Raw genomic sequence first — 24,248 nt, 5'->3', positions numbered from 1 at the left:
CCTCCAAATCGTTAATATAGATTGTAAAGAGTTGGGGACCCAGCACCGACCCCTGTGGAACACCACTGGTTACTGGTTGCCAGTCCGAAAATGAACCATTTATCCCAACTCTCTGCTTCCTGTTTGATAACCAATCCTCCACCCATGCCAGAATATTACCCCCAATCCCGTGATTTTTTATCTTAAGTAATAATCTTTTATGTGGCACCTTGTCGAATGCCTTCTGGAAGTCTAAATACACTACGTCCACTGGTTCCCCTTTATCCACCCTATACGTTATATCCATCATGGCTGATCTTCGACCTCAACTCCACTTTCCCGCCAGATCCCCGTATCCCTTGATTCCCCAAGAGTCCAAAAATCTATCGATCTCAGCCTTGAATATTCTCAACAACTGAGCATCCACAGCCCTCTGGGGTAGAGAATTCCAAAGATTCACAACCCTCTGTGTGAAGAAATTCCTCCTCATCTCAGTCCTGAATGGCTGACCCCTTATCCCGAGACTATGACCCCTAGTTCTAGACTCTCCAGCCAGGGGAAACGGCCTCTCAGAATCTTATAATGAGATCATCTTTCATTCTTCTAAATGGTGGAGTCCAGCACGTGAATGCAAAAGACAAGGCTGAAGCGTTTGCAACCACCTTCAGCCAGAAGTGCCGAGTGGACGATCCATCTCGTCCTCCTCCCAATATCCCACCATCACAGAAGCCAGTCTTCAGCCAATTCGATTCACTCCACGTGATATCAAGAAACGGCTGTGTGCACTGGATACAGCAAAGGCTATGGGCCCTGACAACATCCCGGCTGTAGTGCTGCAGACTTGTGCTCCAGAACTAGCTGCGCCTCTAGCCAAACTGTTCCAGTACAGCTACAACACTGGCATCTGCCCGACAATGTGGAAAATTGCCCAGGTATGTCTTGTCCACAAAAAGCAGGACAAATCCAATCCGGCCAATTACCGCCCCATCCGCCTACTCTCAATCATCAGCAAAGTGATGGAAGGTGTCGTCGACAGTGCTATCAAGCGGCACTTACTCACCAATAATCTGCTTGCCGATGCTCAGTTTGGGTTCTGCCAGGACCACTCGGCTCCAGACCTCATTACAGCCTTGGTCCAAACATGGACAAAAGAGCTGAATTCCAGAGGTGAGGTGAGAGTGACTGCCCTTGACATCAAGGCAGCATTTGACCGAGTGTGGCACCAAAGAGCCCTAGTAAAATTGAAGTCAATGGGAATCGGGGAAAACTCTCCAGTGGTTGGAGTCATACCTAGCACAAAGGAAGATGGTACCGGTTGTTGGAGGCCAATCATCTCAGCCCCAGGACATTGCTGCAGGAGTTCCTCAGGGCAGTGTCCTTGGCCCAACCATCTTCAGCTGCTTCATCAATGACCGTCCCTCCATCATAAGATCAGAAATGGGGATGTTCGCTGATGATTGCACAGTGTTCAGTTCCATTCGCAACCCCTCAAATAGTGAAGCAGTCCGAGCCCGCATGCAGTAAGACCTGGACAACATCCAGGCTTGGGCTGATAAGTGGCAAGTAACATTCGCGCCAGACAAGTGCTAAGCAAAGACCATCTCCAACAAGAGAGAATCTATCCACCTCCCCTTGACATTCAACGGCATTACCATCGCCGAATCCCCCACCATCAACATCCTGGGGGTCACCATTGACCAGAAACTTAACTGGACCAGTCATATAAATACTGTGGCTACAAGAGCAGGTCAGAAGCTGGTTATTCTGTGGCGAGTGACACACCTCCTGACTCCCCAAAGCCTTTCCACCATCTACAATGAATACAGGAGTTGGGATGTCTTATTGAAGTTGTACAAGACATTAGTAAGGCCACACTTGGAATACTGTGTACAGTTCTGGTCACCCTATTATAGAAAGGATATTATTAAACTAGAAAGAGTGCAGAAAAGATTTACTAGGATGCTACCGGGACTTGATGGTTTGACTTATAGGGAGAGGTTGGATAGACTGAGACTTTTTTCCCTGGAGAGTAGGAGGTTTAGGGGTGATCTTATAGAAGTCTATAAAATAATGAGGGGCATAGATAAGGTAGATAGTCAAAATCTTTTCCCAAAGGTAGGGGAGTCTATAACGAGGGGGCATAGATTTAAGGTGAGAGGGGAGAGATACAAAAGGGTCCAGAGGGGCAATTTTTTCACTCAAAGGGTGGTGAGTGTCTGGAACGAGCTGCTATAGGCAGTAGTAGAGGCAGGTACAATTTTGTCTTTTAAAAAGCATTTGGACAGTTACATGGGTAAGATGGGTACAGAGGGATATGGGCCAAGTGCAGGCAATTGGGACTAGCTTAGTGGTATAAACTGGGCGACATGGACATGTTGGGCCGAAGGGCCTGTTTCCATGTTGTAAACTTCTATGATTCTATACAAGGCAGAAGTCAGGAGTGTGATGGAATACTCTCCACTTGCCTGGATGAGTGCAGCTCCAACAACACTCAAGAAGCTCGACACCATCCAGGACAAAGCAGCCTGCTTGATTGGCACCCTGTCTACCACCCTAAATATTCACTCCCTTCACCACCGGCGCACTGTGGCTGCAGTGTGTACCATCCACAGGATGCACTGCAGCAACTCGCCAAGGTTTCTTCGACAGCATCTCCCAAACCCATGACACATGGCACATGGGAACAACATCACCTGCACGTTCCCCTCCAAGTCACACACCAGCCCGACTTGGAAATATATCGCCATTCCTTCATCGTCGCTGGGACTCCCTAACAGCACTGTGGGAGAACCTTCACCACATGGACTGCAGCGGTTCAAGAAGGCAGCTCACCACCACCTTCTCAAGGGCAATTAGGGATGGGCAATAAATGCCGCCTTGCCAGCGATGCCCACATGCCATGAACGAATAAAAGTCCAGGTCATTAATATATATCAAAAAGAACAGTGGTCCTAATACTGACCACTGGGAACACCACTGTAAACTTCCCTCCAGTCTGAAAAATAACTGTTTTTCTGCCCATTAGCCAATCTGCTTTCTGCCCATTAGCTAATTTTGTATCCACGCTGCCACTGTCCCTTTAATCCCATGGGATTTAATTTTGTTAACCAGACTATCGTGGTACTTTTTCAAGGTGTGGGGTGAAGGGAGGGGGGCAGTGGGGGTTTGTAGGAGGGAGGGTAGGTGTCGAGGGGAGGGTGGGTGTCGAGGGAAGGGGGCAGGTGGGTCGGGTCTCATTTTATTTTCCTGACTGTTCTCTCCCCAACTCGTTGTTATTCTCTCTCTCTTCCCAACCACACCAGGCGCAAGACATTTGCGGCTCGACTCTAGACAAGGCGACAGGCACTCTCCTGTATAATGCAGCCACCCGTCTCAAGGACCAAAGACGTCTGGGCTTCTTGGTCAATTACATCGCAAACAAGGGAGTGAGCTCAGACCTGCAGCTGAATGGTAAGGACAGCCCCAGGGCTCTTCATGCTTTTAGGTAAGCAATATGAATCAAGCGTGAAAGCTGATTGGAACGGTGACCATAAGCAGTGCAGTCACCATTCCTCTCATAACCAACGTCACCAAAACAATTAACTGGTCATTTAACTCACTGCTGTTTGTGAGACCTTGCTGTGCTCAAATTGGCTGCTGCATTTTCCCACATCGGAGTGACTACAAGTCTAATTCATTGGCTGTGAAGTGCTTTGGAATGTCCTGAGGACGTGAAATGCGTCATATAACCTGCAGTGGAGCCCAGGGATTGCTGTATCTCGCTGACTGCATCTGATATAAGCCTCTCCTGATCTCCTAGACTTCAGATAGTGGAACAATAAACATTTTATTGGACTGGTTTAAGCTATAAATGACAGAACAGATTTATTAAAAATAAAACATAAACAGTAACAAGAAACAATATAGCGGCTTGCAGTATTTTTACAGAACTTTTAGCTCGTGCTCCCTCCTTGGATATGAAAATAACGAATATGTTACACTTCACTACTTCTACTGGTGATACTAAACCTGAACTAGCATCTGTACAGTAATCCTTGTATAAACACTGGGGCACATGGAGCTCCAGGAGAACACCTCCAGCTGAGCTGCAGGACGGTGATACAGGAAGAACTGGTGACTGGGAGCACACTGCCTGGATATGACCTTCATATCTTTTTGAAGTTTAAAACTGGGATTCAGGAGAACAAAAGTTGCCTCCCAAAATGGAACCAAGTTTATTAAATGAACCTGGCAGAGCCCTTTATAAAACTCGCTCGATTTTCATTCCATCGATTTCAATGTCAGTTATAGAATCTTACGGCACAGGAGGAGGCCATTCGGCCCATCGTGCCTGTGCAGGCTCTTTTTGAAAGAGCTATCCAATTAGTCCCACTCCCCTGCTCTTTTCCCATAGCCCTGCAATTTTTTTATTTTCAAGTATTTATCCAATTTCCTTTTGAAAGTTATTATTGAATCTGCTTCCACCACCCTTTCAGGCAGCGCATTCCAGATCATCACAACTCGCTGCGTAAAAAAAATTCTCCTCGTGTCCCCTCTGGTTCTCTTGCCAATTATCTTAAACCTGTATCCTCTGGTTACTGACCCTCCTGCCAATGAAAACAGTTTCTCCTTATCTACTATATCGGAACACCTCTAATAAATCTCTCTTTAACCTCTCTGCTCTAAGGAGAACAACCCCAGCTTCTCTAGTTTCTCTTTTTAAATCTATTATGGACTTTTATAGATAGACTTTTTTATGATTTGAATTGACAGAACTCATTTGTTACACTAGCCTCCTGCCAGGTGAGACAGGCGCCCTGTAGAGAGGTCCCTAGATCATGTTCTTAGAGAGAGATTTATTATTTGCGAGCCGTTCAGTTTATTCTTCGCCTCACCCGGTAGAGACAACAGTTTGCACAGATCCACATTTTGAAAAAAGTGACATTAAAAAAAGCCCCAAGCATTAACCCTTTCTCCCAAAAATGAACATGCTTCAATTCTCATTTTGTTTGAGTTGAAAAAATTCTTTCCTCTCTGTCAGTTCAAATCATAGAATCTTACAGCAGAGAAGGAGGCCACTGGGCACATCGTGTCTGTGCTGGCTCTTTAATAACGGCTCGCGAATAATAACTCTTATTGCTGGCACGGGCTCGATGGGCCAAATGGCCTCCTTCTGTGCTGCAGTCATTCTATGATTCTTTGATGAAGCCAGCCTAACTAGTGGCCAATCAAAAAGCGACACTTTCTCACTTCGAAGAATCAAAAATAATGTTTTCTTGTCTTCAATTAGCTTCTCTAGATTACATTAAAAACCACCCAGTGGATCCAATTGATACTGAAGACTTTGAGAGAGAATGTGGCATTGGAGTGGTGGTGACCCCGGAGCAGATCGAGGAAGTGGTGAGTGGACAGCAGCTTGTTGTATTACAGCGCAAGGTCTGCTGCAGATAAACTTACTGAATCAGAGTTATACCCCAGGAAATGGGTTACCCCCAGACCATAATTAGCTCCTTTCCTCTCCAGCCCGGAGGTATAGCAGCACTGTACGTGTCTGGCTGCCTGCTGTGTTGTTTGGATTGGGCCCCAGGTCGGTCTCAATGAAACTGCTGCAGGTGACAGGTAGCTCCTGGTGTCACTGGGCAGCTGAGGGGGGAAGGGGGACCGAAATGGCAGGTCTCCCCAACACCAGAGAATGAAGGTCAATTGCTGTTGGGTAATGAGTGTATTTATATGATTTGTGGGGGGGTTCTTTGATGAGTCAGTGGTCTCTCCACGTCTAGCGTTTATTTCTTTCCTGCCGGCCATGGAGCCGCAGCAACAACATCTTGCAATTAAAAAGCGCCTTTAACGTAGTAAAATATCCCAGGGCGCTTCACAGGAATGTAATCAGACAAAATTTGACTCTGGGTTACAGAGATATTAGGACAGGTGACCAAAAGCTTGGTCAAAGAGGTAGGTTTTAAGGAGCGTCTTAAAGGAGGAGAGAGAGATAGAGAGGTTTAGGGAAGGAATTCCAGAGCTTAGGGCCTAGGCAGCTGAAGTCACGGCCGCCAAGTATAAAGTTTAATTCCCTGTTCCCATTAATCCCCATCTATTTTATGTTGCTGATACTAACAGACCCTGGTGTTCTGATTTATGGTATATTCATCCGTGAGACAACAGTGCGGAGAACAGCCCCTTTCCAAACTCCCAGAGCCACAAAATTCAAATCGGACAAACAGCCGCTAAGAAATTGAAGTGGTCGAGTTGTTGGGGCTCAGGGTCCTTGTGACTTCCACTGGCCTATTTTGGGGAACCCCGATATAGAATTTCTTTCCCTTTTTAAGGAAAGATAAATGATAGAGGAGAGAATAGCTTGATAAAATATTTTGGAGCACTCGCTGCAGTATTTACGGTATAAATGGAATGGCGTTAATCTTAGTAAGAGAAGATGCAGACGTCGTAGTTAAGGAGGAGGAGTGTGAAATATTGGATAGGATAAACTTAGTGAGAAAGGAAGTATTAAGGAGGATTAGCATCTTTGAAAGTAGATAAATCACCAGGCCCGGATGAAATGTATCCCAGGCTGTTAAAAGAAGCCAGGGAGGAAATAGCGGAGGCTCTGACTATCATTTTCCAATCCTCACTGGATACAGGCGTGATGCTGGAGGATTGGAGGACTGCTAACGTTGTACCATTGTTTAAAAAGGGAGCAAGAGATAGGCCGAGTAATTACAGGCCAGTCAGTCTAACCTCGGTGGTGGGCAAATTATTGGAATCAATTCTGAGGGACAGGATAAATCATCAATTAGAAAGGCACAGGTTAATCAAGGACAGTCAGCATGGATTTGTTTGGGGAAGGTTGTGTCTGACTAACTTGATTGAATTTTTTGAGGAGGTAACAAGAAGGATCGATGAGGGTAATGTATTTGATGTAGTCTGCATGGATTTTAGCAAGGCTTTTGACAAGGTCCCACATGGCAGACTGGTCAAAAAAGTAAAAGCCCATGGGATCCAAGGGAAAGTGGCAAGTTGGATCCAAAATTGGCTCAGTGGCAGGAAGCAAAGGGTAATGGTCGGGTGTTTTTGTGACTGGAAGGCTGTTTCCAGTGGGGTTCTGCAGGGCTCAGTACTAGGTCCCTTTTGTGATACATACTAATGATTTGGACTTAAATGTAGGGGCCATGATTAAGAAGTTTGCAGGTGAGCCAATTTTGGATCCAATTTGCCACTCTCCCTTGGATCCCATGGGCTTTTACTTTTTTGACCAGTCTGCAATGTGGGACCTTGTCAAAAGCCTTGCTAAAATCCATGTACACTACATCAAATGCGTTAACCTTCATTGACCCTCCTTGATACAAAAATTGGCCGTGTAGTTGATAGTGAGGAGGAAAGCTGTAGACTGCAGGAAGATACCAATGGACTGGTCAGGTGGGCAGAAAAGTGGCAAATGGAATTCAAACCTGAGAAGTGTGAGGTAATACATTTGGGGAGGGCAAACAAGGCAAGAGAGTACACAATGAATGGGAGGATACTGAAAGATGTAGAGGAAGAGAGGGACCTTGGAGTGCATGTCCACAGATCCCTGACGGTAACAGGACAAGTAAATAAGGTGGTTAAGAAGACATATGGAATACTATGCCGAGGCACAGAATATAAAAGCAGGGATGTTATGCTGGAACTGTATAAAACACTGGTTAGGCCACAGCTTGAGTACTGTGTACAGTTCTGGTCGTCACATTACAGGAAAGATGTGATTGCACTGGAGAGGGTACAGAGGAGATTTACGAGGATGTTGCCAGGGCTGGAGAATTTTAGCTATGAGGAAAGATTGGATAGGCTGGGGTTGTTCTGTTTGGAACAGAGGAGGCTGAGGGGTGATTTAATTGATGTATACAAAATTATGAGGGGCCTAGATAGAGTGGATAGGAAGGATCTATTCTCCTTAAGAGAGAGCTCAATAACCAGGGAGCATAGATTTAAAATGATTGGTAGAAGGATTAGAGGGGAGCTGAGGAAAATATTTTTCACCCAGAGGGTGGTGGGGTCTGGAACTCACTGCCTGAAAGGGTGGGAGAGGCAGAAACCCTCAACTCATTTAAAAAGTACCTGGATGTGCACCTGAAGTGCCGAAACCCACAGGGCTACGGACCAAGTGCTGGAAAGTGGGATTAGGCTGGGTGGCTCATTTTCGGCTGGCGCAGACGTGATGGGCAGAATGGACTCCTTCTGTGCCGTAAATTTTCTATGATTCTTAGTCAGCGAAGGTGCATCTTAACATTCCCATTGTGCATTTCCTAGGTTGAAGCAACAATCAGCAAGTATAGGAACCAGATCATGCTGGACCGTTATCGCTTTAACATGGGGCTGCTTATGGGTGAGTGTCAAGATATGTGTAGATATAAGTGAACAGGAGAAAGTGGGAGTGAGGAAAGGCCACTCATCCCATCCATGTCTCCCTGGGCTTTTGCACAGACCAGATCAGAGCGCCTTTCGTGTCTCAGTGCCAGCTGTATAGCCCCTACTCCCTGAATCAGGAATCTGTCAACTAATTCTAGGAATAGTAGAATGTGGGTCTTTGATCTTCTGGGATGGGATGTGACTGGAATCTCCAGATCCAGTAATCCAGAGGCCTGGACTAATAATCCAGAGAACGGGAGTTCAAATCCCACCGCCGCAGTTTGAGAATTTCAATTGTTAAAAAGCCTGGACATAAGAAATAGGAGCAGGAGTAGGCCACATGGCTCCTCGAGCCTGCTCCGCCATTCAGTCAAATCATGGCTGATCTTCGACCTCAACTCCACTTTCCCGCCCGATCCCCATATCCCTTGATTCCCCTAGAGTCCAAAAATCCATTGATCTCAGCTTTTAATATATTCAACGAGTGAGCACCCACAGCCCTCTGGGGTAGATAATTCCAAAGGTTCACAACCCACTGAGCGAAGAAATTCCTCCTTATCTCAGCCTTGAATGGCTGATCCCTTATCCTGTCCACTAGTTCTGGATAATTCTAAATAAAAAGCCGGTATCAGTAAAAGTGACCATGAAGCTGTTGGATTGTTGTAAGATCTCAACTGGTTCACTAATGTCCTTTAGGGAAGGAAACCTGCCGTCCTGACCTGGTCTGGGCCTCTATGTGACTCCAGTCCCCACACCAATGTGGTTGACTTTTAACTGCTCTCTGAAGTGGCCCAGCAAGCCCCTTTGTTGTATTAAACTGCTCACCTTCACCGCATGGACTGCAGTGGTTCAAAAAGGCCCACCACCACCTTCTCGGGTATCTAGGGATAGGCAATAATTGCCAGCCTTGCCAGTGACACCCACATCTCAAGAATGAATGTTAAAAAACAGCATGGGGGCACTGCCGAATGCTGGTGTATTGTTCTGTTATCCCAAGCTCACGTGGGAAACCCTGTTGAATGCCGGGATGTGGCTGTGTAATCTCGACAGTGTGGGAACACTCCTGTTAGATCAGGGTTTGTAGCTGCAATTTGGTCGACACCACTGAGCTCTCCAACCCCGCAGTAGGAAAGCACTGAGGTCATGAGAAGGCAGGAGGGAAATGATCCATCACCCCAGGGCAAACGTCCATATCCTAATAGCATTGGTAGTGATCTAGGAACTGGTCACTTGCAATCCCTTTGGCCAAGAATTGAGCATGGAGCAGGGAAAATGGGGAGAATCTAGGATTCTAATTGATTGAGAGAGGAGAGACAGGAACTCTTTCAACTCTCAAGAAAAAAGATCTGAATTGATGGATGTTGATAGTTGCGAGAAGGGGTTTGGCGTGTGGCTTTTTTAATGTCACTTTCTCCAAAATGTGAATCTGTGCAAACTGTTCTCTACCAGGTGAGGCAAGGAATGAACTGAAGTGGGCAGATGGGAAGATTATCAAGAATGAAGTGGACCTGCAGGCAAGTGCAGCAGATTGTTCTAGTCAGTACAAAGTGATTGCTTCATGTTTATCTTGTGCACTCTCTCAGTACTGCACTGAAGTGTCAGCCTGGATTTTGTGCTCAAATCTCTAGAGTGGGACTTGAACCCACGACCTTCTGACTCAGAGGCGAGAGTGCTGCCCTGAGCCACAGCTGCCACCCATTGAAGAGAGTTTTACAGTAATGGTATAATTGATTCTGCTTTCCCTGCCTGCACAATAATTCACAAACCCCGGTCAAAGTTGTCTTTATCCGTTTACTAAAGTTGATGTGCTCTAAATGTATTTTAACATATTGGTCGAGTCTGACAGAATCCTCCTGTGACTGGCTTCTCATTACTTTAAGCTGATCGTGTTCATGGAAAGCCAATTCCCAGAGTGCCCAATAACTGCCCATTAGTGGCTTTCAGACTTATGTGGGCGATCCTGTGCAAATATGGGCACACTGCTGGGACCCCCTGCAAATACTGACACACTCTTAGAGACTTCTTGCAAACACTGACACACTTCCAGGTCCCAATTTGCGAAAGACAGTCTCTGCTACCCAATAGAAAACAGTGCCATGATTACAGCAAACATTTCTAATGAATACACAGAAACAGAAAGAGTAGAGAATTCTCGAGGTACTTTACTTGCTTCTCGAGTTACCCTCTGCCCCAAGCAGACAGCAATCCAATAACCTTGTAGACCCCAGTTTGAAACCTCACGCTCTGTACCTGTTTTCCAATCTATCATCTCAGCTGGTTGTTTTCTCCAAACCTCAATTTAAATGTATGCTAACAGGTATCTCTTGGGGCAGGTATCCAAGGTTAATGGTTTAAATCGTGCTCTTTCAAATAAGTTTTGATATCTACTTTTTCACCTTCCAGGTTCTAAATTTACTGGGTCCAAAGACTGAGGCTGACCTAGAAAAGAAAGCGAAGGTACAGTATTCACTTAGCACTGCTCCCTTGCTTCACACTCTTAATGTGTTTACGATAGATCTGAACAGTTCTGCTGGATGGTGTTGGAGCTGCTAAGTGTATTACTCTGTGGGTGTAGCATTGTGTCCTTATATGGGATGGAGGTGCACTGACTGTATAATGTGGCCCAGGATCACTGATGTCTGGCTGGAATAGCAGCTTGGAGTGACTGGAAGTACACAACAGGTCTGCACTGCGTAATGTTTCACACATAGGGTGGTGAATACTTGGAATGGACAGACCAGAGAGGCGATCAAGGCTGCTGATATCAGGAGAATTGGACAGGCATTTGCAGAGGCTAGGGATGGGCTATAGATGTGGCCTTGCCCGTGTCGCCCACATCCTGAGAATAAATAAAAATAAACCTGTGTTGAATTTGGCTGATCTGCTGTGGTAAGGGCTCTTTACACAGTCGGTCAGGTAAGGAGGGAAAAGTCAGACCAGGTTCTTGCTGCTAATTGGTATCCAGTGCACGAGGACGTGGTTGGGTTCGGTTGTGGTGCCTCTTCCACAGCTGAATATCCGGGTGACGCTCGCTGTTAAAACTCACACGTAAAGAATGGCCAAAGCACCACGGGGCGACTGAGACCTTTCGACAGCATTTCCCAGGTCGGGGTTGGGGGAAAGCGGGGGCGCGGATGGGGGGTGGTGAGGGAAGGAGGTAGTTAATCGCCACAGGCACGTAGCCTTTGTTCACTGACTGCTGCAGCACCGACCATGCCTCATGTAAATGCTGGTGGAATTTGCCACCCTGTCTGCAAGTTGTCAAAATGCCGTTCGGGTGTCTGCATTTTAATGGGTGTTAACTTCATTAGTTTAATTAAGTGCCTCATTTCACTGAACAGCAGATGTTGCAGTTGCTATTTATCTTATTTAACAGTTTTCTGGACTATTTTCTCAGTCCTGAACTCAAAATGAGTTACAAATAAAGCTTATGTCCTGTGAGTTTAAATTTATATTGTACTCATTAAGCTTATAAACTGGGTACTGCTTGTTCCTATCGCTTTTAAAACTGTCCAGTAAGCAGTACGTGACTCCATCTGTTACACAAAGTATGGCATTTAAAGTTGTTCAAGGGAACACTTGGTTTGACAATTTTAAAAAGAATTCCCCCTACCTCTGCTGATGGTGAAGTGACTAAACACTCTGCTTGTTATGTTACTGAGGCATGCAGACTGAGACCCCAGGTACATCTCTGGTCTGTGGCGTTCGCTGACCTTGGCTACGACACTGGTAAAGGAAAGATGTTCCGATGTACCAGGCTGGTGCCAGCTGTCACTCGGTGGGCAGCACTCTCGCCTCTGAGTCAGTAGGTTGTGGGTTCGAGTCCCACTCCAGAGACTTGAGCACAATATCTAGGCTGACACTTCACTGCAGTACTGAGGGATTGCTGCACTGTCGGAGGGGCCGTCTTTCAGCTAAGACTTTAAATGAGGCAGTATCTGCCATCTCAAGTGGATGTAGAAGTTCCCATGATACTATTCAAAGAAGGACAGGAGAGTTTTCCCTGGTATCCTCGCCAATATTTACCTCAACCAAAATCACTAAAACAGATTATCTGGTCATTATCACATTGCTGTTTGTGAGATCTTGCTGTGCGTGAATTGGCTGCCGTGTTTTCCTACATTACAACAGTGTTCTACACTTCAAAAGTGCTTTATTGGCTGTAAAGTGCTTTGGGACATCCTGAGGTCGTGAGAGGCGCTATTTACATGCAAGTCTTTCTATATAGTGCCTTTCATGACCTCAGGCGAAGAATTTAGTTGAATTGCCTGTCAATGCTCTCTGTCTAGACTCACACCTGAAGGCTGCATAGGTGAGGCACCAGAGGGTGAGCAGCAGCCCTGTACCCCAGCCCGTACCCCAGCAAGAGTTAGCACCTGCAGGAGACGAGGGGGAAATTGGAAGGAGTACGTGCCCGCTGATTCTGGGCCTGCCTCCTGATCTGTGTCAGCACTGCACTGAGCCCACTACTCATTGTGCATAATCACCTGGCCGGTGCTCACTCCCACTCATAGGTACCTCAGCGAGAGAGGTTCCTTCTATTACACAGCTGCACATGGGTCTTGCAGCACCCAAACAATGCCACATCAAGAACTTTGCTTTCTAACTGGTCAGATTTTTGTCATTCACTTATTTTAGGCTCCAAAGCAAAAGGCAGCGACAGAGACAACGGAGGACAAGAAAGAGTCAGAGGTTAATGGTGAGTTACACATTGCGTTTGAGCGTTTAATCTAAACATTTCACTTCAGAGTTACAGATGGCTGATGAGTCTTGTGTGAAAGACAAAGGTTAACAGCCTCAGATCTGGAACTCTGCCCACAGTCTGGTGTTGCTGCCAGTGTGATCTCCAACTATATATATAAAAACAATCAGTGATTGATACTATGCTGCAGCAAAGTTCCTCAGTAACTCCCAGCACACACTGGTCTGGCCAGAAAAGTGGTTTTATTGCGTTGTGTTCTCATTGATTTTTTAATAACCTTGTTGGGAGAGTGATCTGAGCTACAAATCTTCTAATTTACTGTATAAATCTGTCAAAGAATGGATCTTCTAACAATATGCAGTGAAGGCTGTCTGCAGTGTGTGCTGTGGAATTCCCAGCCCTGTATTACATCCTCCTCATTTCAGTGAAGTTCACAAATATTGCATCACGGTTACCCATCTCCCCCTTTTTATTAGTTCAGTTTCTGCTTAATGCCCTACGTCCTACACTTGCCCACATAATGGTCACTGCACCTCAAAATAATTTGTTGGATGTGAAATGCTTGGAGACATTTCTGAGAGACACAATAAGGTGCAGCTTTTATCCTGGTTAAGACAATATCCTGTATGGGGAGAAAATGCTCCATTAAGTGCATGTGGTTTCAGTGTTCTTGGAATTGGCTGACATAGTGGGGAGGTAAGAACTGCTGTGGGAATGCTGAGAAACCAAGACTGATGGGTCACGAATAGGGGATGAGACACACTGATTTAATCACAAGTCGGTGTTAACAAATTAACTCCCTCCCTCCAACACGTGACGTAGCTCGACTAGTTAGTTCATTGCTATCCATTTCACTGGTGGAAAGTTTCAATTCTCTACACTGTCCCATCAAACACTCCCAGGGAAGGTACAGCATGGGTTAGATACAGAGTAAAGTTCCCTCTACACTGTCCCATCAAACACTCCCAGGGCAGGTACAGCATGGGTTAGATACAGAGTAAAGTTCCCTCTACACTGTCCCATCAAACACTCCCAGGGCAGGTACAGGGTTAGATACAGAGTAAAGCTCCCTCTACACTGTCCCATCAAACACTCCCAGGGCAGGTACAGGGTTAGATACAGAGTAAAGCTCCCTCTACACTGTCCCATCAAACACTCCCAGGGCAGGTACACGGGTTAGATACAGAGTAAAGCTCCCTCTACACTGTCCCATCAAACACTCCCAGGGCAGGTACACGGGTTAGATACAGAGTAAAGCTCCCTCTACACTGTCCCATCAAACACTCCCAGGGCAGGTACACGGGTTAGATACAGAGTAAAGCTCCCTCTACACTGTCCCATCAAACACTCCCAGGGCAGGTACACGGGTTAGATACAGAGTAAAGCTCCCTCTACACTGTCCCATCAAACACTCCCAGGGCAGGTACACGGGTTAGATACAGAGAAAGAAAAAGGAAAGAACTTGCATTTCTACAGTGCCTTTCACAACCTCGGGACTTCCCGAAGTGCTTTACAGCCAGTGAAGTACTTTTGAAGTGTAGTCACTGTTGTAATGTAGGAAACGCGGCAGCCAATTTGAGCACAGCAAGATCCCACAAATAGCAGTGAGATAAATGACCAGATAATCTGTTTTACTGATGTTGGTTGAGGGATAAATATTGGTCCAGGACACCGGGGACAACTCCCCTGCTCTTCTTCGAAAAACGTCCACCTGAGAGGGGCAGACAGAGCCTCTGTTTAACGTGTCATCCGAAAGATGGCACCTCCGACAGTGCAGCACTCCTTCAGTACTGGCTCTGGGAGTGTCGGCCTGGATTATGGGCTCAAGTCTCTGGAGTGGGGATTGAATCCACGACCGTCTGACTCCGAGGGGAGAGTGCTGCCCACTGAGTGGGGACTGTGTCCACTGCTGCTCTTTCTCCATATCTGGCTGGGAATGAAGGGCTGGTGTTTGCTGTCGTACATCGGCTGTCCGCCTCACGGTCTAGCCTGAAGAACATCTCCTTCATTACTTCATTTCTTTCCCTGCTGAGAATCAGGTTGAGAGATATTAGTGCATGGTGTCCGTGAAGTCTGCACGTGTGTACAGGAGGGCACATATGGACATCACTGACTCAATGTGCTTGTACCTCCACAACCAATTGTTTGGTGAGAAAACAATGGGAAATTCAGGAGGGGGTTTTACCCATCAAATTTGGGAGGAAATCATTTTTTTTAACTGATTCGCCACTTGAGAATTTATCAGCCAATAACGATGCTAGTGATCCCAATCCCCATTGCCCCTCCCATCCCAACCCATAGTGTTCCCATCGGCATTGCCTCCCCCAGGTGCTAGAGATGATGTGGGCACATGTGCTCCATGCAAATTCAGTGAACCCTGCTGTAAGGTGTGTCCATGGATATCGAGAGAGGATCGGATCGGATCAGCTTTGGCTCGGATGCTGCCCGCCACCCCCCCCCCCCTCGGTCAAACAGCTCGATCTGCAGGCACTGTCTGGGCTCTCACTTGAAGAATGACCACTTGTCTGAGTTACTGCAGGGCGTGTGATGTCTTTGGGACCAAACCTCATGAGGAATCGGTGCCTTTAGGGGAGAAGCAATAAAACTGTCTGGAAAAAGTTGTTTTCAAATTTTGCTGTGCAGCTCGAGTCCAAGGGACTCCCGTAATGATTAACACAGAGACAGTTCAATAGCACTCTATTAGTCTTAACCTGCAAGGTCACTTTCCATTAAATTGTACAATTTCTCACTAACATGCTAATTGGCGGGGCTCTGGGGAGAGTTGAATCAAGTGGCTGTGAGCAATTCAGCTCAGTCATGTTTCTGGGAAAACTGTAACTGAAGATTCCAACTACATCTGGAAGGAGTTGCACTGGAAAAACGTCTTGTGGGTAACTGGGACCTGCACTAGATGGAACAAAACAATCCAACCTTCTGCTGCCGCACCTCGAGACACAGGGCGAATGCTTCCCCTCTACCTCTCACAAGCACTGAATGTATAAGGGATCATGGTCTTACAATCCCCAAATTTCTGCCCCTGCCTTCTCCCCATGCACAGCTTTCCCCCACGGTGCGCAGGTGATTCTTACAACCTTGTTGCACTAACCTGTTGTCTCACCTGCTGGCTGTACTTAGTGGACATCTGACACTCAGCCGCTTGATCGCCTGTGGGCTGTTAACTTGTGTATCGGGCTGTGCCTGTGCAGAGGTTGTTTGAATTGCAGAGGAAGCCAGGATGTCCAGTGTGTATGTTCCCGTGCACTGTCCACCGATGCTGGGAATTCATCACCTGGTGGTTCGAATGTGTCGCAGTCTTGGGTGTCACTCTTGCTGTCACTTTCAGCTGTTTTGTAGCAGTTACTGTAAATGGACCTTGTCCCCTCCTTTCTGATAGTCTGCCCTTGTACAGTAGTGTATCCTCGAGGATTAACAGTCACTCTATTGTAGTGATCTGTTTATGGATAGCGGGTGCACAGGCTTTTCGAATAGAATGATGTCACACATGAATCAGAGTTTTTCTAAGACTAAAACAACTAATTATTTACAATTAAAGGAAACAGGAAGCACAACAGGATCAGCAAACACCATTGAGTGACATATTGAGTATAATTATAATCAGCACAGCCTGCAATGAGTTAATTGCCCTTCATGCCACTTTGTCCGGAGAAATACAGTCATTTTGAAAAAACAAAGTGCTTGTTACCGGCTAGTCAGCACAGACATTTCAGTAGCACTACATCAGGCTAAAGCTGCCCTCTCCCAAACATGGTTAATCCCATGACATGCAGGGGATTTCTGTGACTTATTACACTAAAATCTATCTATCTATCTCTCTGTTGATCTCTCTCTCTCTCTCTCTCTGCCTCTCTCTCTCTCTTTCTCCTTCTGCCTCTCTCTCTCTCTTTCTCCTTCTGCCTCTCTCTCTCTTTCTCCCTCTGCCTCTCTCTCTTTTTCTTCCTCTGCCTCTCTCTCTTTTTCTTCCTCTGCCTCTCTCTCTTTTTCTTCCTCTGCCTCTCTCTCTCTTTCTCCCTCTGCCTCTCTCTCTCTTTCTTCCTCTGCCTCTCTCTCTCTCTTTCTTCCTCTGCCTCTCTCTCTCTCTTTCTTCCTCTGCCTCTCTCTCTCTTTCTTCCTCTGCCTCTCTCTCTCTTTCTTCCTCTGCCTCTCTCTCTCTTTCTTCCTCTGCCTCTCTCTCTTTCTTCCTCTGCCTCTCTCTCTCTTTCTTCCTCTGCCTCTCTCTCTCTTTCTTCCTCTGCCTCTCTCTCTTTCTCCCTCTGCCTCTCTCTCTTTCTCCCTCTGCCTCTCTCACTTTCTCCCTCTGCCTCTCTCTCTTTCTCCCTCTGCCTCTCTCTCTTTCTCCCTCTGCCTCTCTCTCTTTCTCCCTCTGCCTCTCTCTCTTTCTCCCTCTGCCTCTCTCTCTTTCTCCCTCTGCCTCTCTCTCTTTCTCCCTCTGCCTCTCTCTCTTTCTCCCTCTGCCTCTCTCTCTTTCTCCCTCTGCCTCTCTCTCTTTCTCCCTCTGCCTCTCTCTCTTTCTCCCTCTGCCTCTCTCTCTTTCTCCCTCTGCCTCTCTCTCTTTCTCCCTCTGCCCCTCTCTCTGCCCCTCTCTCTGCCCCTCTCTCTGCCCCTCTCTCTGCCCCTCTCTCTGCCCCTCTCTCTGCCCCTCTCTCTGCCCCTCTCTCTGCCCCTCTCTCTGCCCCTCTCTCTGCCCCTCTCTCTGCCCCTCTCTCTGCCCCTCTCTCTGCCCCTCTCTCTGCCCCTCTCTCTGCCCCTCTCTCTGCCCCTCTCTCTGCCCCTCTCTCTGCCCCTCTCTCTGCCCCTCTCTCTGCCCCTCTCTCTGCCCCTCTCTCTGCCCCTCTCTCTGCCCCTCTCTCTGCCCCTCTCTCTGCCCCTCTCTCTGCCCCTCTCTCTGCCCCTCTCTCTGCCCCTCTCTCTGCCCCTCTCTCTGCCCCTCTCTCTGCCCCTCTCTCTCTGCCCCTCTCTCTCTGCCCCTCTCTCTCTGCCCCTCTCTCTCTGCCCCTCTCTCTCTGCCCCTCTCTCTCTGCCCCTCTCTCTCTGCCCCTCTCTCTCTGCCCCTCTCTCTCTGCCCCTCTCTCTCTGCCCCTCTCTCTCTGCCCCTCTCTCTCTGCCCCTCTCTCTCTGCCCCTCTCTCTCTGCCCCTCTCTCTCTGCCCCTCTCTCTCTGCCCCTCTCTCTCTGCCCCTCTCTCTCTGCCCCTCTCTCTCTGCCCCTCTCTCTCTGCCCCTCTCTCTCTGCCCCTCTCTCTCTGCCCCTCTCTCTCTGCCCCTCTCTCTCTGCCCCTCTCTCTCTGCCCCTCTCTCTCTGCCCCTCTCTCTCTGCCCCTCTCTCTCTGCCCCTCTCTCTCTGCCCCTCTCTCTCTGCCCCTCTCTCTCTGCCCCTCTCTCTCTGCCCCTCTCTCTCTGCCCCTCTCTCTCTGCCCCTCTCTCTCTGCCCCTCTCTCTCTGCCCCTCTCTCTCTGCCCCTCTCTCTCTGCCCCCCCCTCTCTCTGCCCCCCCCTCTCTCTGCCCCCCCCTCTCTCTGCCCCCCCCTCTCTCTGCCCCCCCCTCTCTCTGCCCCTCTCTCTCTGCCCCCCCCTCTCTCTCTCTCTGCCCCCCCCTCTCTCTCTCGCCGCCCCCCCCCCTCTCTCTCGCCGCCCCCCCCCTCTCTCCGCCGCCCCCCCTAGCGCTGTGTTGGCCACTCGCTCTGTCTCTATATCGGTTTACGGTCCTGACAGGGCAAAGGAGTATTGTGTCCAATTCTGGGCACTGCACTTTAGTCATGGTGTGAAGGCCTTCGAGAGGGTGCAGAAAACATTTACTGGAATGGTTTCAGGGATGAGGGACTTCAGTTATGTGGATTAGACTGGAGAAGCTGGGGTTGTTCTCCTTAGAGCAGAGAAGGTTGAGAGGAGATTTGATACAAGTCTTCAAAATCATGAGGGGTTTAGATAAAGTAAATAAAGAGAAACTGTTCCCATTGGCAGAAGGGTTGCAAACCAGAGGACACAGATTTAGGGTAATTGGCAAAAGATCCAAAAGTGACATTAGGAAAATCTTTTTTATGCAGCGAGTTGTTATGATCTGGAATGCGCTGCCTGAAAGGGCGGTGGAAGCAGGTTCCTTTGTGGCTTTCAAAAAAGAATTGGATAAATAGTTGAAGGGAAAAAATTTGCAGGGCTACAGGGAAAGAGCAGGGGAATGGGACTAACTGGATTGCTCTTACAAAGAGCCGGCACGAGCTCGATGGGCTGAATGGCCTCCTTCTGTGCTGTAACTGTGCTGTATGAAGGGATTATGTATCTGTGGAATGGGAGGTTTGGGAAAAAACAACCTCGAGTGGTGTTTATAGCAGTGAGGCCTGACTGTATATTTTATTTTGGTGGAAAAATGCTGTACCAAAGATTGATTGCTGCTCTCCCGGGTGGGCCCCGGCTGCCAGTCCGAGACTTTCTTGTTTTGGGTCTCCTGAGGTGAGCAGTAGTCTAGATGAAATGAGTGAGATTTTTGTCTGCAGGTGGTTTGAGCCATGCCCGTCTGGAGCCTCCGTCTGGAAGACACGTTGGGTTTATTTCTCGTTTTGCCGACACCTCTGAGGAATTTTTGACCCTAAAAACATTGAGTACTCTCTAATTTTCTCCCATTTCTTAATTGTACAATTAGTGATAGCAGGTCCTGTGGTTCTATTAAATGTGTCTTTGTCTGGAGTATAAGTCTGAATTGTAGGGCTTTGATTGGAGAGGGCAGGAAGAGAAGGGCCTGTGTTTTTTCCCTTCTAGGAATTTGGTGTTTAACTAGCTTAAATAACTTTATTTTGAAGCTCTGCAGTTCTCTCAAATGGGTCAGCTGGTTTTAGCTGCTTACATTTGGAGAGACATTTACAGAACAGGGCGACTCCCAAGTCTGCAGGAGGAACTGCTACTGTTCACAAACTGGGCTCATTCTTGGTCAGTTTCACCGAGAGCCGGTATCATAAATTCTAATAAGTATAATATCGAGACAAAACCTTACGTAGCTCCCACTTAACCGAGGCCTTTCTGTCCAAGTTTTAAGAAATCTTGGTGGCACAGGTTTAACTCTTGAGTGTTCAGTTTCTTTTCCAACTCTATCTTTCTGTCTTATAAACACTTCTGCGGGTGTGCTTTTAACACTATTTTCTCTTCTCTGGGTCTGGTCAGCTTGGCTCAGTTGGTAGCACTCTCCTCTCTGAGTCAGAAGGTCAGGGTTCAAGCCCCACTCCAAGACATGAGCGCACAATCCCCGACAGTAACCTCTCCTAGACGAGGACAGTTCTGAGCTTGGTTACAGTCATGATGCTCTCCATGACCGAATAGCTGGATACTCGCAGTCTAGGCTGATGCAGGAAGAATGGCCACTTGGCAGAGTGAGTGCTTTCATGTGAAACTGTCCCACAAAAAAAGCTGCAAAATCCCTCCGTGGCCTCGCCCCTCTCTATCCCTGTAACCTTCTCCAGCCCCGCAACTCTCCCAGATCTTTGTGTCCTCCAATTCTGGCCTCTTGTGCATCTCTGATTTTCATCGCTCCACCATTGGCGGCCGTGCCTTCAGCTGCCTCGGCCCTAAGCTATGGAATTCCCTTCCTAAACCTCTCCGCCTCTCTCTCCTCCTTTAAGATGCTCCTTGAAACCCACCTTTTTTTTTATTCGTTCACGGGATGTGGGCGTCGCTGGCGAGGCCGGCATTTATTGCCCATCCCTAATTGCCCTTGAGAAGGTGGTGGTGAGCCGCCTTCTTGAACCGCTGCAGTCCGTGTGGTGAAGGTTCTCCCACAGTGCTGTTAGGAAGGGAGTTCCAGGATTTTGACCCAGCGACAATGAAGGAACGGCGATATATTTCCAGGTCGGGATGGTGTGTGACTTGGAGGGGAACGTGCAGGTGGTGTTGTTCCCATGCGCCTGCTGCTCTTGTCCTTCTAGGTGGTAGAGGTCGCGGGTTTGGGAGGTGCTGTCGAAGAAGCCTTGGCGAGTTGCTGCAGTGCATCCTGTGGATGGTGCACACTGCAGCCACAGTGCGCCGGTGGTGAAGGGAGTGAATGTTTAGGGTGGTGGATGGGGTGCCAATCAAGCGGGCTGCTTTATCTTGGATGGTGTCGAGCTTCTTGAGTGTTGTTGGAGCTGCACTCATCCAGGCAAGTGGAGAGTGTTCCATCACACTCCTGACTTGTGCCTTGTAGATGGTGGAAAGGCTTTGGGGAGTCAGGAGGTGAGTCACTCGCCGCAGAATACCCAGCCTCTGACCTGCTCTTGTAGCCACAGTATTTATATGGCTGGTCCAGTTAAGTTTCTGGTCAATGGTGATCCCCAGGATGTTGATGGTGGGAGATTCGGCGATGGTAATGCCGTTGAATGTCAAGGGGAGGTGGTTAGACTCTCTCTTGTTGGAGATGGTCATTGCCTGGCACTTGTCTGGCGCGAATGTTACTTGCCACTTATGAGCCCAAGCCTGTATGTTGTCCTGGTCTTGCTGCATGCGGGCTCGGACTGCTTCATTATCTGAGGGGTTGCGAATGGAACTGAACACTGTGCAGTCATCAGCGAACATCCCCATTTCTGACCTTATGATGGAGGGAAGGTCATTGATGAAGCAGCTGAAGATGGTTGGGCCGAGGACACTGCCCAAGCCTGGATGTTGTCCAGGTCTTGCTGCATGCGGGCTCGGACCAAGTTTTTGGCCACCTGTCCTTATGTGGCTGGGTGTGAAATTTTGTTTGGTAATGATCCTGTGAAGCACCCTGGGACGTTTCACTGCATCAAAGGCGCTATATAAATGCAAGTTTTCTTCAGGAGGCGACGGAAGAAAATGCATTATTCTTTCAATAGATTTTTGTTGACGTAAATAGTGTCCCAGGAATGATTCTTGAACTACTGAGAAAATACTTAATCTAAATTCTAATCCGCCCTTTCCCACCGAGATTGTAGGATTATAGTTGTGTAGCTGGCAGCACGACATTAATATCTTCACTTGTCAGCTTGTCCATAAATCAGTCGAGACTGGCATTGATACAGTATCTGCTTAGAGACCCGTGGGAGAGATAGTTGATCATAAAATGATACAGTGCAGGAGGAGGCCATTTGGCCCATCGTGCCTGTGCCGGCTCTTTGAAAGAGCTATCCAATTAGTCCCACTCCCCCGCGCTTTCTCCATAGCTCTGCAATTTTTCTCCTTTTCAAGTATATTAAGTCACACCACCAGCCCTCTCACAGTCCATCCATGTGTGCGACGATGAATGATGGGGTAAATACTGCAGGGTCTGATGGTGGTGTGTACCAGACTGACCTGTTCCATGGTCATATGACCTTGGCCAGAGTTTGTGGTGTTGACTGTGTCCTGTGGCCGGAGTTCCTTCTCCAGTCAATGAAGTGATCCAGCTGTTAGCCCAGGTGCCCCCTTGTGGCCGTGTCTGCAAACTCAGGAGTGTCCTCGGCCCGACTATCTTCAGCTGTTTCGTCAATGACCTCTTCATCACAAGGTCAGGAGTGGGGCTGTTCACTGACAATTCCTCTGTGTTCAGTTCCATGTACAACTCCTCTGTAGCAGGACTTGAGTAACATCCAGGCTTGGGCTGACAAGTGGCAGATAACATTCGCACCACGCAAGTGCACAGCAATGACCATCTCTCCATGCCGTTCAACAGCATTGCTAAGCCCCCCCACCATCAACATCCTGACCAGAAGCTGTAATAAGCCTGGGGATTGGGAGAGTTTCAGAAACCAACAAATGACAACCTAAAAATTGCTAAAGAGGGAGAAAATAGAATATGAAAGAAAACTAGCAAGAAATATAAAAACGGATTGTAAAAGCTTCTACAAGTATGTAAAAAGGAAGAGAGTAGCAAAAGTAAACATTAGTCGCTTGGAGGCTGAGACAGGAGAAATTATAATGGGAAATCAGGAAATGGCAGATGCATTAAACAAATATTTTGTTTCTGTCTACACAGTAGAAGACACAAAAAGCAAACCAGAAATAGTGGGGAACCAAGGGGTAAATGAGAGTGAGAAACTTAAAACAATTAATATCAGTAGAGAAAAAGTACTGGAGAAACTGATGGGACGAAAAGCCGACAAATCCCCTGGATCTGATGGCCGACATCCTATGGTTCTAAAAGAGGTGGCTGCAGAGATAGTGGATGCATTGGTTATGATCTTCCAAAATTCTCTAGATTCTGGAACGGTCCCAGGGGACTGGAAGGTGGCAAATGTGACCCCGCTATTCAAGAAAGGAGGGAGAGAAAACAGGGAACTACAGGCCAGTTAGTCTGACATCAGTCGTTGGGAAAATGCTGGAATCCATTATAAAGGAAGTGGTAACAGGGCACTTAGAAAATCATAATATGATTAGGCAGAATCAACATGGTTTTATGAAAGGGAAATCGTGTTTGATGAATTTATTAGAGTTTTTTGAGGATGTAACTAGCAGGGTAGATAAAGGGGAACCAGTGGATGTCGTATATTTGGATTTTCAAAATGCATTCGATAAGATGCCACATAAAAGATTGTTACACAAGGTAAGGGCTCATGGGGTTGGGGGTAATATACTGGCATGGATAGAGGATTGGTTAAAGGACAGAAAACAGAGAGTAGGGATAAACGGGTCATTCTCGGGTTGGCAGGTTGTAACTAGTGGGGTGCCAGAAGGATCAGTGCTTGGGCCTCAGCTATTTACAATCTATATTAATGACTTAGATGAAGGGACCGAGTGTAATGTATCCAAGTTTGCTGACGATACAAAGCTAGGTGGGAAAGTAAGCTGTGAGGAGGACACAAAGAGTCTGCAAAGGGATACAGACAGGTTAAGTGAGTGGGCAAGAAGGTGGCAGATGGAGTATAATGTGGGGAAATGTGAGGTTATTCACTTTGGTCAGAAGAATAGACAAACAGAATATTTTTTAAATGGTGAGAAACTATTAAATGTTGATATTCAGAGAGACTTGGGTGTCCTTGTACAAGAAACACAAAAAGTTAGTATGCAGGTACAGCAAGCAATTAGGAAAGCTCCAGAACGAGCTGCGCCTCTAGCCAAGCTGTTCCAGTACAGCTACAACACTGGCATCTACCCGACAATGTGGAAAATTGCCCAGGTATGTCCACAAAAAGCAGGACAAATCCAATCCGGCCAATTACCGCCCCATCAGTCTACTCTCAATCATCAGCAAAGTGATGGAAGGTGTTGTTGACAGTGCTATCAAGCGGCACTTACTCAC

At 47.5% G+C, this 24,248-nt stretch overlaps 1 protein-coding gene across 1 annotated transcript in view; it reads left to right on the top strand.

The window, feature by feature from the left end:
• Positions 1-24,248, top strand: part of qars1 (glutaminyl-tRNA synthetase 1) — a 49,683-nt gene that overhangs the window by 14,475 nt on the left and 10,960 nt on the right. Inside the window, exons 2-7 of the mRNA XM_067999055.1 lie at positions 3,282-3,429; positions 5,249-5,358; positions 8,239-8,314; positions 9,787-9,851; positions 10,741-10,794; positions 12,976-13,065. Coding sequence (XP_067855156.1) covers positions 3,282-3,429; positions 5,249-5,358; positions 8,239-8,314; positions 9,787-9,851; positions 10,741-10,794; positions 12,976-13,065 — 543 coding nt within the window. The remainder of the gene's footprint in view (positions 1-3,281; positions 3,430-5,248; positions 5,359-8,238; positions 8,315-9,786; positions 9,852-10,740; positions 10,795-12,975; positions 13,066-24,248) is intronic.

The sequence above is a fragment of the Heptranchias perlo genome, chromosome 17, assembly GCF_035084215.1.
Source record: "Heptranchias perlo isolate sHepPer1 chromosome 17, sHepPer1.hap1, whole genome shotgun sequence".
Lineage (NCBI taxonomy): Eukaryota > Metazoa > Chordata > Chondrichthyes > Hexanchiformes > Hexanchidae > Heptranchias > Heptranchias perlo.
The sequence above is the reverse complement of the archived record's forward strand: the minus strand, read 5'-3'. Positions and strand labels throughout refer to the sequence as shown.